At 37.8% G+C, this 16700-nt stretch overlaps 1 protein-coding gene across 1 annotated transcript; it reads right to left on the bottom strand.

The window, feature by feature from the left end:
• Positions 1 to 635: 635 nt before the first annotated feature.
• Positions 636 to 1790, bottom strand: LOC138878638 (uncharacterized). Its single transcript, XM_070158328.1, has 2 exons — positions 1428 to 1790; positions 636 to 1184 (listed from the first exon to the last, which is right to left on the bottom strand). Exons 1-2 carry the CDS (start codon positions 1788 to 1790, stop codon positions 636 to 638), a joined length of 912 nt encoding a protein of 303 aa, XP_070014429.1.
• Between the last annotated feature and the right edge of the window lie 14910 nt (positions 1791 to 16700).

Here is a 16700-nt window from a genome sequence, read left to right as displayed (position 1 = left end):
ATTTTTCTGTGTTAGCTTGGTCAGCGGCGATGCTATTTTGGAGAAATCCTGCACAAAACGCCTGTAATAGCCTGCTAAGCCTAAAAAGCTGTGAATCTCTATAGGAGAAGTAGGTCTGGGCCATTTCTACACAGCTTCGGTCTTCTTAGGATCTACCAAAATTCCATCTTTAGATACAACATGTCCCAGAAATGATACCAAGTTTAGCCAGAATTCACACTTCGAGAACTTAGCATAAAGTCGATGTTCTCGCAATGTCTGCAACACAGTCCTGAGATGATTCTCGTGTTCTCCTTGGCTACGAGAATATATCAAGATATCATCAATAAATACTATTACAAAGCTATCCAAAAACGACTTGAACACTCTATTCATTAAATCCATGAATGCAGCTGGAGCATTTGTCAGTCCGAAAGGCATCACAAGAAACTCATAGTGCCCGTATCGAGTTCTGAAAGCAGTCTTAGAAATATATTCATCTTTGATTCTAAGTTGATGCCAGAACGGAGGTCAATCTTTGAAAAGTGGACAACTCCTTGTAACTGATCAAACATGTCATCTATACGAGGCAAAGGATATTTATTGCATATTGTTATCTTGTTCAACTGCCTGTAGTCAATACACATTCTCATGGATCAGTCTTTCTTCTTTACGAACAGTACTAGTGCACCCCATGGTGATACACTAGGTCTAATAAAACCCTTATCTAACAAATCTTGTAACTGTTGCTTTAGCTCTCTCAACTCTGTTGGTGCCATTCGATATGGGGGTATCGATATGGGCTGTGTGTCAGGTAGCAAATCAATACCGAAGTCTATTTCTCGTACTGGAGGCAATCCTGGTAAATCCTCAGGAAATACATCAGAAAATTCTCTCACTACGGGTACATTTTCTATACTAACTGTTTCCTTTCTTGTATCATTTACAATAGCTAAGAGACCCAAGCAACCTTTCTTCAGAAGTCGTTGAGCCTTCATAAAAGATACAATTTTGCAAGTCTCTGGAACTTGACTCCCTTTTAGAATAAAACGGGGTTCATTTGGTATCTCAAACTTAACTATATTTGCATGACAATCGACTATAGAATAGCAAGAAGATAGCCAATCCATTCCCATCAGTATGTCAAAGTCAATCATATCAAGTGCAATAAGGTCAGCTAGGGTATCTCTACCCTCGACCCGAATCTGACAAGCACGATACACGTATTCAGCTAATAGAGACTCTCCAATAGGAGTAGCAACTAGAAAAGGATCATTCAATAGCTCGGGCTATCTACTAAATCTCAAGGCAAAATATGAGGACACATAGGATTGGGTAGATCCCGGATCAATCAATGCAAGTGCATCAAATGAACAGACAGAAAGAATACATGTAACCACTGCATTCGAGGCCTAAGCATCCTGTCTAGTAAATGCAAAACCTCTCACCTGACCTCTTCCAGTATTGCCTTGTCCTTGATTCACATTAGCACGATCTCCAACACCTCGACCTCTATTTCCTGTACCTGTAGCACCTAAAGTATTACGAGTAGTCTGAGTCGGTGCAGCTGACTGAATAGAAGCATGGTTGAAATTTCTCGGAGGTTGAGGGCAATCCCTCAAGTGATGTCCCAACTGGCCACACCAAAAGCACTCTCCAGTTAGAACACGACATTGGCCCAAATGTGATCTACCACAAGTCTGGCACACTGGAGTAGTGGCATATATCTGCCCAGAATTACGATGTTTAGAAGATGATGGTCCCCTATTACCTTGTCTGTAATGTGGTCTGTATGTGGACTGTGAAGACATGTGTATCAGGATATCTGAGAACCCTGTTGTTGTTGTTCCTGATTTCCTGCTCTTCTATTTTCACTAAAGCCACCACTGAAAGCCCCTCCTGTCTTGGCCTTCTTACGTAAATCACTAGCTGCACGCTCCTCACGTCCCTTGTTTTCAATCATTCTAGCAAGGTCGACTACATCAGAGTAGGATAAAGTCTTCATTTGTGGGGCTACTGCAGTGTATAGACGACCAACCAATCCATCAACAAACATCTGAACTCGAGCTTCTTCGATAGGCACTAAGTGAGGAACATATATAGCCAGCTTACAGAACTTAGTGTTATATGTTGACTGTGAACACCTAATTTTTGACAACATTTAAATTTTTATCACTTCTTTTATGTAAATATTTTAGAGGGTTTTAACCTACTATTATTTTAGCTTTATTACACTTTTTATTATAAGATAAAAACACCGAAAAAAATTAAAAGGTGAATTATCACTATTAATATTTTTTATTTTGTTTTTTGTTTTTTTATATAAAAAATTCGAAAATATGTATTTTATTTTATTTTTTTTAAAATAATAATAATAATAATAATTTTCGGGAATGATTTAAAAAATAAGAAAAAGGGAAGTATTGAATAAAAAAATATAAAAGTAAAAATAGGTGGAATTCTCTTTTTAAAAAAAGTAAAAGAATGTAGAAAATTTAAAAAAAAAATAAAGAGTTTTGCGGAAATTTTAAAAAAATTAAAAGTAAAAGAAGGTTGGAATTAAAAAATAAATATAAAGGTATCTGAAAATTTAAAAAATTTAAAGTAATTGAAAGTAGCATTTTTAAAAGAAAAAGAAAAGATAGTGGTTTGTTTTTTTAAAGAAAAGTTAAATAAAGTGAGATTCTCTTTTAAAAAAATAAAAAGTGGGATTTTAAATAAGATAAAAGTAATTAAAGTTGGAATTTAAAAAATAAAAGTAAATAAATGTGGGATTTCTTTTTCTAAAAAAATAAAAGCAATTTGTAAGTGAGATTTCTTTTAATTAAAAAAATAATAAATAAAAAAAATCTGAAAATTTCAAAAAATTTGCTATAAATAGAAGAGAAAATTTAGGAAGAGGGGAGTTCAAAAAAGAGAAAAAACTAGATAGAGAGAAGAAAAAAAGAGGGGGCGGAGTGAGCAGTATACACTCGATATACACTATGGATACACTAGATATACAGGGACAGAATTCATTTTGGAGAGAGTAAAAAAAAAATAGAACCTAATTTTCTGAAATATTGAGAGCGGAAGAACACCATAGAGAGTTCAAAGCTAGAAAGAAAAAACAAAGAGAGACTTCCGGGCTATTTTTCTTCTCCATTTTTACTGGTTTTCTCCGTGTTGCTGGGATTTCCGGATTGAGGTGTTGAAGCCACTGTGTGAGACTTTCTGCTGCTATATTTTTGCTATTGCTGCTACTAACTTCCTCCTTCTTCATTGTTGTAACTTCCAGGTACATGTTCTAAAGCTTTCAAATCTATGGAAAGGAAGTAAAGAGTTGTTGGAATGGATTTCTGAATTTCCCCTGTTTCTTTGTGTTTAATTTAATGTATAAGCAGTAGTTCACTTGATATCTCATAGTATGTATTAGGATGATTTTGGAATGCATAAACCGGACTTGAACTGGAATCCCGAACTTTTAATTTTAATTGATTAGGATTTTCTTTATTCTTAGAGACAAATAAATAGAAAATCATAGTCGATTTAGGATATCCTTAAATAAAAAAATGGGACGAGTCTTGCCAAATAAAACACACAAGTTGCGGGGCCCTCAATAAATGGTTAATAATTGTATAGACTTCGGGATCGGTCGTTTAGCAAATTTCACGGCCTTACCTAAAATAATGATACGCTAGTCGTTTTAGGCGCGTCTTTAACAATTTATTTTCTTAAACTCGGGTGCACATTTATGTGACCCAAATCCAAATCTCAACAGAGTCGAAATATGTCGGTAACCACGGGTACATTGATGTGACGTGGTTCGAGATATATTTTCACGATGTTGCAATTCTCGATAAAAATGGTCTATGATAAAAGCGGTTAAAAGTTAAAATTCGCACATATGTTCAACATGTATTGTATCAGATAATCAAGCCGAATATGACAGTTGAGTGACCGTGCTAAAACCACGAAACTCGGGAATGCCTAACACCTTCTCCCGGGTTAACAGAATTCCTTGTCCGGATTTCTGGTGCACAGACTGTTAAACAGAGTCAATATTTTCCTCGTTTCGGGATTCAACTGATGACTTGGGACACCATAAATCTCCCAAGTTGCGACTCTGAAATAAATAAATAAATAAATCTCATTTCGATTGTCCTTTAATTGGAAAAAACTCCCTTCCGCGCCCCTTTTGGGCGGCGCGGGCGAAAAAGGAGGTGTGACAGCTCTGGCGACTCCGTTGGGGATCGTAACCCAGAACCACTGGTTTGGGGTTAGAAATTCGAGCTTAGATAAATTGTTATATTTGGTTCTATCTGATTTTGTTACATGGTTGGGCTCAATGTGCTAAATGATGCTTTTACCGCTTTGATATTATCTGAACTGTATATAAATTGTGCTGAAACCCTTCTCTTCTTACCTCCGGGGAGAAGCTCGCTGGTCGAGACTCCCTATTCTGTTAGTGTCAATACCTGAAATAAGAAAGAGGCCGGACAAGTTACAAAGCCGGACGATTCCGCGGGTCCCCGGTACGTAGCCCCCTCCTCGACTCGAGTTGTCCGCTCGGGTACACAGTCTAGAACAAATACCCAGGTTATGAACCTAGAATAACTCAGCTTCATGTCGGATCCCTAGTAGGAACGTTTGTTTGCATCACGTGCATTTGACTTTGGAGGCTCAACACAGGGGTTGGGTCTGTCTAGGACAGGTGTACCAAAAAATAAAAATGACCATCCTCATGCATCTTACTTGCTGCTACTTGTGCATTTATTTGATTCGGACTTGTGTGTTGACCGACTTTTGAATATCAGGATATTGTGAAATTGAGGAAAAGAAAAAATAATAGCGGTTAGGGAATTAATTGTTTATTTTGAAAAAAAAACAATGCCCAAATACCGTCGAAACTCTGCCGTAATTTTGAGAAAATGGAAAAAATATTTTATTAGTTTGTTTTACTAAAAGCAAAGAAAAAATAGGAAAAAAAAGAGTCGTTATTCTGTCTTGTTTTCAAAAAATAGAAAAGGAAAATAGTTTGTCTTGCCATGAAAAATGAATAAAGTCTTGTTTTATTTTGCCCAAAAAGAAAAATAAAAAGAGTCGTGCTTTGAAAGTGGTTTTGTTATTTGCTTATGAAATTTTAAAAATGAAAATGAAAAAGAGTCTTGTTTTTTTTAAAAAAAAAAACAAAAAAATAATATAGTTTGTTTTATTCCCGAACTACGCGGGTTTGATTCTCACCGGATGTGAGATACGTAGGCAACCTTAATCGGGTCCAACCTCCCCTTTTGCTAAAATAGCAAAAAAATATGTCAAATTTTAATTTCATCATAAAGAAGTCGAGTGACGTTGTTTTGTCAAAACATAGCCGAATGTTCCCGAAAGGGACGCTAGAAGGCTGACTTTGCATAAACAACCACCTTTGGGTCATGTTTTAGATTTGGTCTAGTTGACCCACACAGCCTTAAAAATCTTCGTCCCCGAGGCGTTGAAAGGCCGTGTTTGCAATATTGAGTCGGGTGATGCTTAAAAAGAGTCATAAATAAGTCGAATGATGTTGTTTTTGTCAAAAATAGCCGAATGTTCCCGAAAGGGACGCCAGAAGGCTGACTTTGTATAAACAGCCACCTTGGGTCATTTTTTAGGATTTTGGCTAGTTAGCTAACGCAGCCTTAAAATCTTTGTCCCCGAGACGCTGAAAGGCTGTGTTTGCAACACCAGGTCTTTTATTTTAATTTTTAAAAAAAAAAACAAAAAAAAAAACAAAGAGTCAGCGGCCAGGTGAATACCGTTTTGATTTTTAGTCAAAATAAGTCGAGCCAGCTATGATAGTGTCTTAAACCGTTCTTGCCGAAATAGCCTTAGAGTATCTTTCAGTTGTCGAAAGGCTATTTTCGTAAAAGAACGGACAAGTTTGTGAAATGTCATAAAATAATCTTCCGGGCCTCAAAATTCATTTGAAATTGGGAAGGGGCCATGTTTGCAAAGACAGCCGTTTGGTCAAAATCGGCATATAAGGGAAGGAATCTGTCATTTTATTTTGCTTGAATTTGTTATTCTTTGGATTAGAGAATGTGGGCCGTTTGACTTTCGAGCCTGTTGTTCGTCTTTAAATAATTCCAAAAAATGTTTTATTGTTGTTTACTTTTTATGCGTCCGAATTACGCAAGGTCTGATTCATGCGGAGACATGATACGTAGGCAATCTACATAAGGTTCGACCACCGCTAAAAAAGAAAAAAAAAGAAAGTGAATAAAAGAAAAAGAAAAAAAGAGGGAATGGAGGGTTTCCGAAACACTTGAAAAAGGCACAAATAAAACAAGCCGAGAGGATGCATGTGGTAGGAGCAAAAACATGTTAGAAATGGTTAACTGCCTAAGAACATTGCATCCCCCAACGTGCAATTGCAATATCTGTTAAAACTCTAACGCTAACAGGTTTGTTGTTTGTCCAATTCCAAACAGTTAGTTGTTAAAGCGTACTGGCACCATACCATTATCAAACAAGATCAAAAGGGCCTATACCAGAAAGCATGACTGGCTCAAAAAGTAGTGTTGAGTCGGAAAGGACGGCACATCAGATGCTGAAGGAGGCGATGACCAATATAGAAAAAATGAGATTGGAAATGCATGAAATGCAGCTAGCCATGGCTAAGGTGCAAAAGGGGCCCGAACCACTCGTCACTCCTACTTCCCCACCGGGACACGCATCGGAATACCCTTCCCCCGGCCCTTCATCAAGCTTCCCCATTGCCCAATACTACCAAGGGAAAACTTCCTATAATCCCCAAGCTCCACCACCCAAACAAAACCCTCCTCCGCCAATCGTCCCTGTCTTCGGGGCACCTCCACCAGCCACACTGCAAAGATACTCCAGCGAGCCGTTGTTTCAGGCTCATGATAAGCAGTATTATCCTCTTGAACCAACCTTTAAAGCACCCGAACCATACACTTACACCCCTCACCTCCAACTCCCGGCAGAAACTGAGAGGCCGACTAAGAATCCGGAGCAGGATGAAGTGCTTCGTAAAATGAAAAGCCTGGAGCAATCTTTCCGGAGTATGCATGGATTGGGCAGCCAAGTTAGTGTGGCCTACAAAGATCTGTGCCCTTTCCCTGATGTGCAATTGCCGGCAGGTTTTAAGATGCCCAAATTTGATCTATACGAGGGGCATGGTGATCCCATGGCACATCTGCGAGGTTTCTGTAGTAAGATGAGAGGAGCAGGTGGAAAGGATGAGCTTCTGATAGCTTACTTTGGGCAAAGTCTAAGCGGTTCTGCACTGGAATGGTACACAAGACAGGATCTGAGCAGGTGGTACACCTGGGACGATCTAGCACAGGTATTCACAGGACACTTTCAGTACAACCTTGAGATCGTTCCAGACCATCTCACATTATTGAAACTTGAGAAAAAGCCCGGGGAAAGCTTCCGGGAATTTGGGTTCCGGTGGAGAGAACAGGCAGCCAGAGTTGATCATCCGATGAGAGAGGGGCAAATGGTAGACTACTTTCTGCAAACTCTAGAGCCAACTTACTTTGGTCACTTGGTGACGTCAGTTGGCAAATCCTTCAACGAGGTGGTGAAAATGGGCGGTATGATCGAAGAGGGACTTAAGTCCAATAAAATCCTGAGCTATTCGGCAATTAAGGCAACAACTCAGGCCATTCAGAGCGGCACGGGAAGTGTGCTTGGGAAGAAGAAGGGGGAAGAAGTCGCAACAGCCGAAACGGGTACTTGGTCCAGATCTAGAGGTCCTTCACCCTACTACCAATCCAGACCCCCACAACCTTACTACCCACCAGAGCCACAATTTTCTGTCCATCATGCCCAAACATATCCCCGAGCTCCACATAATCCACCTCAGTATCATCCTCCAAACAATGTCTGGTCATCTGTACAACCACCAGGCCACTCCCTATGGCGAGCGCCAGCACCGCATAATACATTCTTGCCTTCACAACGTTTTCAAACACCCAAAAAACCAAGAAAACAGGGACACGGAAGGGAACAAAGGCAAAGAAGTAGTTTCACGCCAATTGGGGAGTCCTACACAAGCTTGTTTGAAAAGTTAAAGCTTTCTGGCCTGATTGAGCTGCTCCTTGGCTATACTCCAGACCCATATGCAAAAGGATTTGATCCTGCTGTACGATGTATGTACCACTCTAATGTCCAGGGACATAGCATTGAATACTGTCGTTCTTTGAAAAAGGAAATAGAAAGAATGATTCAGGAAGGGGTAATTGTGATCAATGACAGTGAAAGGGAGCACGCGAATCCTCTTAAGAACTTGTTGAATGATGTTGATGATACTGAAGTTGGTGATGACCTTGGAAAAGTTGATTTAGAGCTCAGGGGCTAAGATGTCGTGCTTGGTAGTTGGAAAGGCGCTCCATTTTTGGGTCAGTCGGAGAGGATCTTTGATGGTTTATTTTGTTGTCATTTTTGTTGTCTGGATTATTCTTAGGGTTGTAATCCGGATATTGTCTTGTGTCGAACCCTCTTATCCTTCCATTTTTGCCACAAAGGTTTATTTAGTTTTGTCCAGGTTTGTCTCATGGTGTACTTTGGTTTGTTTTGCTTACTTTGTTATTCGAACCGTTCCACCGTTAGTCTAATGCAAATTTCGGTCTTTTATTATTTCCAGTCATTTTCTTTGTTTAGTTCTTTTATCCTTTTGTTGTGTCTTTTGTTCAAATACCGGTTCTAGTGACATGACATGCGCACACAGTTTTGGCCTAATCTTAAAAGTTGATCATTAAACCATTGGGAGGTGATCGGGACACTTCAAGGAAATAAGAATAGTTTGAGATCACTTGAAGCCCGAACCATGTGAAACTGGGGTGAGTAAAACAAAAAGAAAACTGTTAAAAGCAAGATTCGCCAAATTGACATAAGGGTCGTTCATGATGATGAGAGTGAGAGTGTGGCCCAAAGGTGCTTTAGAAATGACAAATGAAAAAGCAAATGTGTGAATATAATTGTCAAGTCCAGCGCTATCAGAATAGGCTACAAATATTTGTTTAAATGTGTTGTTTTCACTTGGCATGTTTTGAAGACTGGAATGACGAAGGCATTTTGTTCTGCTACCTAAACACTTTATCCTTCGTTACCCCTTTTGAGCCTTATTTACTTTCTTTCATACCCCTCGTTCAGAATCAGTAGCAAAGGTTAGAAACACAAACGTGGAATAAAAAAGAAAAAGAAAAAAAAGGGGAAAAGAAAGCAACAAAAACAACAAAAAACAACAAAAGAAAAAAAAGGAAAAGAATATAAATAATGATAATAAAGACAAAAGAAAGTCAGAAGAAAACATAATAATAATAATAATAATAATAATAATAATAATAATAATAATAATAATAATAATAATAATAATAATAATAATAATAATAATAATAATAATAATAATAATAATAATAATAATAATAATAATAATAATAATAATAATAATAATAATAATAATAATAATAATAATAATAATAATTCCCAAGAAAGAAACTGGGGCAAGGGTTACGCTTGCTGTAAACAAAGAGGGTTCTGAAGGTTGTAATTTTGAACCCCAAATTGACTTGTTTTTTAGCCTTTAATACCCTTTCTTTCTAGCCTATCTAAAAACCCACATTACGGTCCAAAGAAAGACCTTCTGATCAGTCTTCAAAAGATGCCAAGTCAGACAAATGAGAGTCATACCAGTGAACATAACACTCCGATCCACAGCAGAAAGGACTCTAATCCCCAGCAGAAAGAGTCATATCGACAACACTCCAAATCCCCAGCTGGAAAGTGATACAAATGAGAGAGTCTTATCGGTGAAAATCTTCACGGGCACCATAAGGCGATGAAAGCTGAGAGAAAAACCAAAATGAAAGAGGCTTGATAGTGAAAACCCTTTGGGTACTACAAGTCGAATAAGATTGAGAATCAGATGAGGAATCGCCAAATGAAGATCTTGAAAGACGATTGACGGCGGAGGATAGGCCACATGTGTATGTCATGACCATTAGAGTCGGTATCTGCGTTTGATAGGTTTTTATTTATAGTTTCTTTTGTTAAAGAGTCATCTTTTTCCTTTGTATTTTATTCTGTTCCTTTTTATCTTTCTCCTTTCATAGAAAATTCCCCAGTAGAGTCTGTTTGGTCAGAACAAGTGAGAAATAACTTCAAAATATGTCATCAGCTTTCCAATTAGCAAGATGAGATCTGACTAGTACATCCAAGTGGTATAGTCAGCAAGGAACAAGCGCGAGACCAGTGTCAAGAAAGATATCCCCAGCAAAAGGGAATTGACAAAAGGATTGACGAGTGTCAAGGGGGATATCCTTGCCGAAATCAAAGGTTATAAACCTCAAGGCCAAGGCCCGTGGACAAATCAAGGAGAGCAATGATCATGATTTGGGAAATTCATACGAGACTAAAAGTCGGGGAAATGCCAGTTTCCGAGCTATGCCACAAAAGAAGAGGGATATCCCCAACAGAAAGGGATCATCCCCAACAGGAATATCATCCCCAGCAAATAATATCATCCCAAGCAAGTTTTGATAGTGTAATGGAACGCAGAGTAGTGAAAGAGAAAAGGAAAAGCCATCTCCAGTAGGAATATCACAACCAACCACCAAGTTTTAAACTAACAAATTTTGTTTGATTTGAAACAGGTAAAGGAAATGGCATTAATGACAGAAATGCATGCCACAAGGGAGATTATCAAACTGGGGGCAGAAAATTTTTCTTTCATTTAGAAAATTTTCTGGAAGTCAGGTACCCATTTGGGGAAGAATAAAGATAACACCAGTCTCAAGGGAAGTGGTCTTTGAACCAGTGTTACCCCCAGCATAACAAATTTTAATGAAGGAAGTTGTTCCCCAACGGACAGAACAAAAGGATGAAACTTTTGCTCGGAAAAAGCAAAAGGACAGTGTCATTCCCAGCAGTCTTCAGAAGAGTGAAACACTAGTTTTGAAGGAATCAAAATCCCCTAGCAGTGTTATCCTCGACAGCGTTATCCCCAGCTGATAATATTTTATCCCCAGCAATGTTGAGAGAAAATAAAAGTTTTGAAGGAAGTAGTTTTGGAAAAAAAAGGGGAAGAAAGGAGATTCCCCCAGTAGTATTATCCCTCAATAGGTAAGTAAACAATTCCCCAGCAGTGTTATCCCCAACAGTTTCGAGGGAAGACAACACAAGTTTTTAAGGAAAGCAGTTCTGTAAGAAGGTAATTCAGGAAGAAGGAAATGGTTCACGCATAGGAGACGCACTTCCTAAATTAAGATTTCATTCATAGGAGACGCACTTCCTAGTTTAAATCATTAAAGTTTCACTCATAGGAGACGCACTTCCTAAGTTTATTTTTTACCCCTAGGAGACGCACTTCCTAAGTTTAATTTCATGCATAGGAGACGCACTGCCTAAATTAAGATTTCATGCATAGGAGACGCACTTCCTAAATTAAGATTTCATTAATAGGAGACGCACTTCCTAGTTCAAAATCATTAAGTTTTACCCATAGGAGACGCACTTCCTAAGTTTATTTTTTCCCATAGGAGATGCACTTCCTAAGTTTAATTTCATGCATAGGAGACGCACTGCCTAAATTAAGATTTCATGCATAGGAGACGCACTTCCTAAATTAAGATTTCATTAATAGGAGACGCACTTCCTAGTTCAAAATCATTAAGTTTTACCCATAGTAGACGCACTTCATAAGTTTATTTTTTCCCATAGGAGATGCACTTCCTAAGTTTAAATTTCATGCATAGGAGACACACTGCCTAAATTAAGATTACATGCATAGGAGACGTACTTCCTAAATTAAGATTTCATTAATAGGAGACGCACTTCCTAGTTTAAAATCATTAAAGTTTTACCCCTAGGAGACGCACTTCCTAAGTTTATTTTTACCCCTAGGAGACGCACTTCCTAAGTTTAATTTCATGCATAGGAGACGCACTTCCTAAATTAAGATTTCATGCATAGGAGACGCACTTCCTAAATTAAGATTTCATTAATAGGAGACGCACTTCCTAGTTTAAAATCATTAAAGTTTTACCCATAGGAGACGCACTTCCTAAGTTTATTTTTACCCCTAGAAGACGCACTACCTAAGTTTATTTTCAGGCATAGGAGACGCACTGCCTAAATTAAGATTTCATGCATAGGAGACACACTTCCTAGTTTGAGTCATTGAAGTTTCACCCCTAGGAGACGCACTTTGTAGTGTGGATCGTTCAAGATATATTTTTGCTTTAGGAGACGCACTTCCTAAATTGAGATTTTCTCCTAGGAGACGCACTTCCTAGTCTGGTTCATTTAAGTTCATTTATAGGAGACGCACTTCCTAGTTTGAATCATTGAAGTTTTACCCCTAAGAGACGCACTTTGTAGTCTGGGTCGTTCAGGATATATTTTTGCTTTAGGAGACGCACTTCCTAAATTGAGATTTTCTCCTAGGAGACGCACTTCCTAGTCTGGTTCATTTAAGTTCATTCGTAGGAGACACACTTCCTAGTTTAAATCATTGAAGTTTCACCCCTAGGAGACGCACTTCCTAGTTTGGGTCTTTCGGGTTATATTTTTGCTTTAGGAGACGCACTTCCTAAAAATGAGAGTTTACCACTAGGAGATACACTTCCTGATTTTGGTTCATACAAGTTTTACTCGTAGGAGACGCACTTCCTAGTTTGGTTCATTCAGGTTTTATTTTAGCAAACGCATTTGCTCGTCAGAGTTTCGGGTTTTACTCATAGGAGACGCACATCCTGGCCTAGTCGTTAGTTTACTCTCACCACTGCATATAGTATAAGTGGTTTACAATATTGCTAACAATCCACAAATCTTCCTAGTGCAAACTGGGGCAGAAAATTTCCTTTGTTTTGTCTATTTTGTAGCAGGCAAGAGCCCCCCCTGAAGAAAGGAATGACATTTTATTTTCAAAGATGTTGTTGAGGTCAGGAGCCCGCCTGAAGAGAGAAATGACGAATTTATTTTCAAAGTTGTTGGTTGAAGTTGGGAGCCCACCCAAATAATAGAGGAATACATTGCAAATCAGTAAAGCAGAGGAATACAACCGAAATCCCCAGCGGGAAACAACAAAAATCCCCAGAGAAAGGAAGTTCAAGATTCGGTGGAAAAATAATGCGAAGCTCCCGAGAAGGACATAAGTAGTTCGAGATCGACAGTCAAGGGAGAATACAAGACAAGAAATACCAGAGGAGTCACCGAGACATCGTAGCAACAAGAGATACAAGAGCACGACTGAAGATCTGGATAAGATTTTGTAATTCATAGACTATAGTTTAGTCTAGCTTCTTATTTTCTTTCAGCATGGTGTAACAAGGAGATCGGTAAGCAGTAATAACAGCATGCAACAGCAGTAACAGTAACATCGCAATCCCATGGTAGTCCCAGCTACCAAAACTTTCTGAACTACACGCGACCTGATTCCCTTATAACCAGGGATATGTAGGCTATCCAAAACTAGGACTCGGTTGCGCCTTTCCTTTTTTATTTTATTCCTCTTTTGAATAACGATATGATCAAAAAATTAGTCGCATTGTTCACTTTATCTTTGCCCGAAAGCTCTTCGTGTTTTCGAGCAAAGAGGGGCAGCTGTGAACACCTAATTTTTGACAACATTTAATTTTTTTATCACTTCTTTTATGTAAATATTTTAGGGGGTTTTAACCTACAATTATTTTAGCTTTATTACACTTTTTCTTATAAGATAAAAATACCCAAAAAAAAAATTAAAAAGTGAATTATCACTATTAATATTTTTTTTATTATTTTTTGTTTTTTTATATAAAAAATTCGAAAATATTTATTTTATTTGTTTTAAAAAAATAATAATAATTTCGGGAATGATTTAAAAAATAAGAAAAAGGGAAGTATTGAATTAAAAAAATATAAAAGTAAAAATAGGTGGAATTCTCTTTTTTTTAAAAAGTAAAAGAATGTAGAAAATTTAAAAAAAATAAAAAGTTTTGTGGAAATTTAAAAAAAATTAAAAGTAAAAGAAGGTTGGAATTAAAAAATAAATATAAAGGTATCTGAAAATTTAAAAAATTTAAAGTAATTGAAAGTAGCATTTTTAAAAGAAAAAGAAAAGATAGTGGTTTGTTTTTTTAAAGAAAAGTTAAATAAAGTGAGATTCTCTTTTAAAAAAATAAAAAGTGGGATTTTAAATAAGATAAAAGTAATTAAAGTTAGAATTTTAAAAATATAAATAAATAAAGGTGAGATTTCTTTTTCTAAAAAAATAAAAGCAATTTGTAAGTGGAATTTCTTTTAATTAAAAAAATAATAAATAATAAAAAAATAAATCTCAAAATTTCCAAAATTTTGCTATAAATAGAAGAGAAAATTTAGGAAGAGGGGAGTTCAAAAAAGAGAAAAAAATAGATAGAGAGAAGAAAAAAAGAGGGGGTGGAGTAAGCGGTATACACTGGATATACACTCTGGATACACTAGATATACAGGGACAGAATTCATTTTGGAGAGAGTAAAAAAAAATAGAACCAAATTTTCTGAAATATTGAGAGCGGAAGAACACCATAGAGAGTTCAAAGCTAGAAATAAAAAACAAAGAGAGACTTCCGGGCTATTTTTCTTCTCCATTTTTACTGGTTTTCTCCGTGTTGCTGGGATTTCCGGATTGAGGTGTTGAAGCCACTGTGTGGGACTTTCTGCTGCTGTATTTTTGCTATTGCTGCTACTAACTTCCTCCTTCTTCATTGTTGTAACTTCCAGGTATATGTTCTAAAGCTTTCAAATCTATGGAAAGGAAGTAAAGAGTTGTTGGAATGGATTTCTGAATTTCCCCTGTTTCTTTGTGTTTAATTTAATGTATAGGCAGTAGTTCACTTGATATCTCATAGTATGTATTAGGATGATTTTGGAATGCATAAACCGGACTTGAACTGGAATCCCGAACTTTTAATTTTAATTGATTAGGATTTTCTTTATTCTTAGAGACAAATAAATAGAAAATCCTAGTCGATTTAGGATATCCTTAAATAAAAAAAGGGACGAGTCTTGCCAAATAAAACACACAAGTTGCGGGGCCCTCAATAAATGGTTAATAATTGTATAGACTTCGGGATCGGTCGTTTAGCAAATTTCACGGCCTTACCTAAAATAATGATACGCTAGTCGCTTTAGGCGCGCCTTTAACAATTTATTTTCTTAAATTCGGGTGCACATTTATGTGACCCAAATTCAAATCTCAACAGAGTTGAAATATGTCGGTAACCACGGGTACATTGATGTGACGTGGTTCGAGATATATTTTCACGATGTTGCAATTCTCGATAAAAATGGTCTATGATAAAAGCGGTTAAAAGTTAAAATTCGCGCATATGTTCAACATGTATTGTATCAGATAATCAAGCCGAATATGACAGTTGAGCGACCTTGCTAGAACCACGGAACTCGGGAATGCCTAACACCTTCTCCCGGGTTAACAGAATTCCTTATCCGGATTTCTGGTGCGCAGATTGTTAAATAGAGTTAATATTTTCCTCGATTCGGGATTCAACCGGTGAATTGGGACACCATAAATCTCCCAAGTGGTGACTCTGAAATAAATAAATAAATCTCGTTTCGATTGTCCTTTAATTGGAAAAAACTCCCTTCCGCGCTCCTTTTGGGCGGCGCGGGCGAAAAAGGAGGTGTGACATTAACACATCCATATCTGGAGTCTGAACCAATCTCTCAAAGTCTCTAGCATATTGTTGCATCAGACTGTCTGGAAGAAAATGATTCTTGTACAACTTAGTGAACTCGTCCCATGTCAGTGGTGCTGCTCCTGCTGGCCTTCCTAGCAATATAGTTTCATACCATGTGTTGGTCATATCCTCTAGTTTGTATGCTGCGAGCTCCACGACTCTCTCACTAGAACATCCAAGAGCACGTAATGCCTTGTGTGTCCCATCCAAGAAACTTTGAGGATCTGTTGAATTATCGGAACCTGTGAATTTTGGTGATTTCAATTTCAGGAACTCGTGTAGGGACACTTCCTTATTCCCGAAAGGTTGCATCTGTGTAAGTGCTTGTGTCTGTAAAGTAGCCTGAGGAGCTGAACTTCCGCCTTGAGTAGGCACCAATGCCTCTAACACATTCAATAACCTTGCCACTGCATCTGCAGGTAAGGCAACAGTAGGTACAATAGTTGGCACTGGTAGTGGAGCATTCTAAACTCCCTACCCTTCCACTTGATCTGGCATAACAGCTTGGTTTTGACCCATGTTCCCAATTTAGGGTTGAGGAGCAGTCTGTTTTCTAGTTTGATGAACCCCAACTTGACCGCCACCCCGGGTAGAACCACGTCCAACAGATGAGGGTGTGCGTGTCTTAGCCATCTGCGAAAGAAATATTCCAAAGTCAATCTCAAGTTATCTCAACACACGATCAAAGAATGAAAGAAGGGAAAAACATTCCTAAATGTTCAGTAGCCTCGAGATCATAAGTATGGGCGCCTACATACCCATGAAAAAGACTCTACTAAACATTAATCCATGACTCGAGACTTAAAGCCTAAGCTGTAATACCAACTTTGTCACGACCCAATTTAGGATTGTGACCGACGCTTAGGAGCAACTGCTCCAAAATAAGCCTCATCGGTAATTTTACAGAAAATCGGACAGAGTTTCCCCTGTTTTTGGACTATCCCAAATTTTTTCCCTGTCTCAAATCAGCAACCAAACATCCTAATAGCAATTCAACAATTGACAACTTGTCAATTA

The sequence above is a fragment of the Nicotiana sylvestris genome, chromosome 9 (assembly GCF_000393655.2).
Source record: "Nicotiana sylvestris chromosome 9, ASM39365v2, whole genome shotgun sequence".
Classification (NCBI taxonomy): Eukaryota; Viridiplantae; Streptophyta; class Magnoliopsida; order Solanales; family Solanaceae; genus Nicotiana; species Nicotiana sylvestris.
Note: the sequence above shows the minus strand (reverse complement) of the source record. Positions and strands in the feature narration are given on the sequence as shown.

What these genes read in the sequence shown, in the direction of transcription:
- LOC138878638 (XM_070158328.1), bottom strand. Translation starts at nt 1,790, where the DNA reads ATGTCTTCACAGTCCACATACAGACCACATTACAGACAAGGTAATAGG. An exon ending in GCAATACTGGAAGAGGTCAG is followed by an intron (nt 1,185 to 1,427) that starts GTGAGAGGTTTT and finishes CGTGCTTGTCAG; the next exon opens with ATTCGGGTCGAGGGTAGAGA.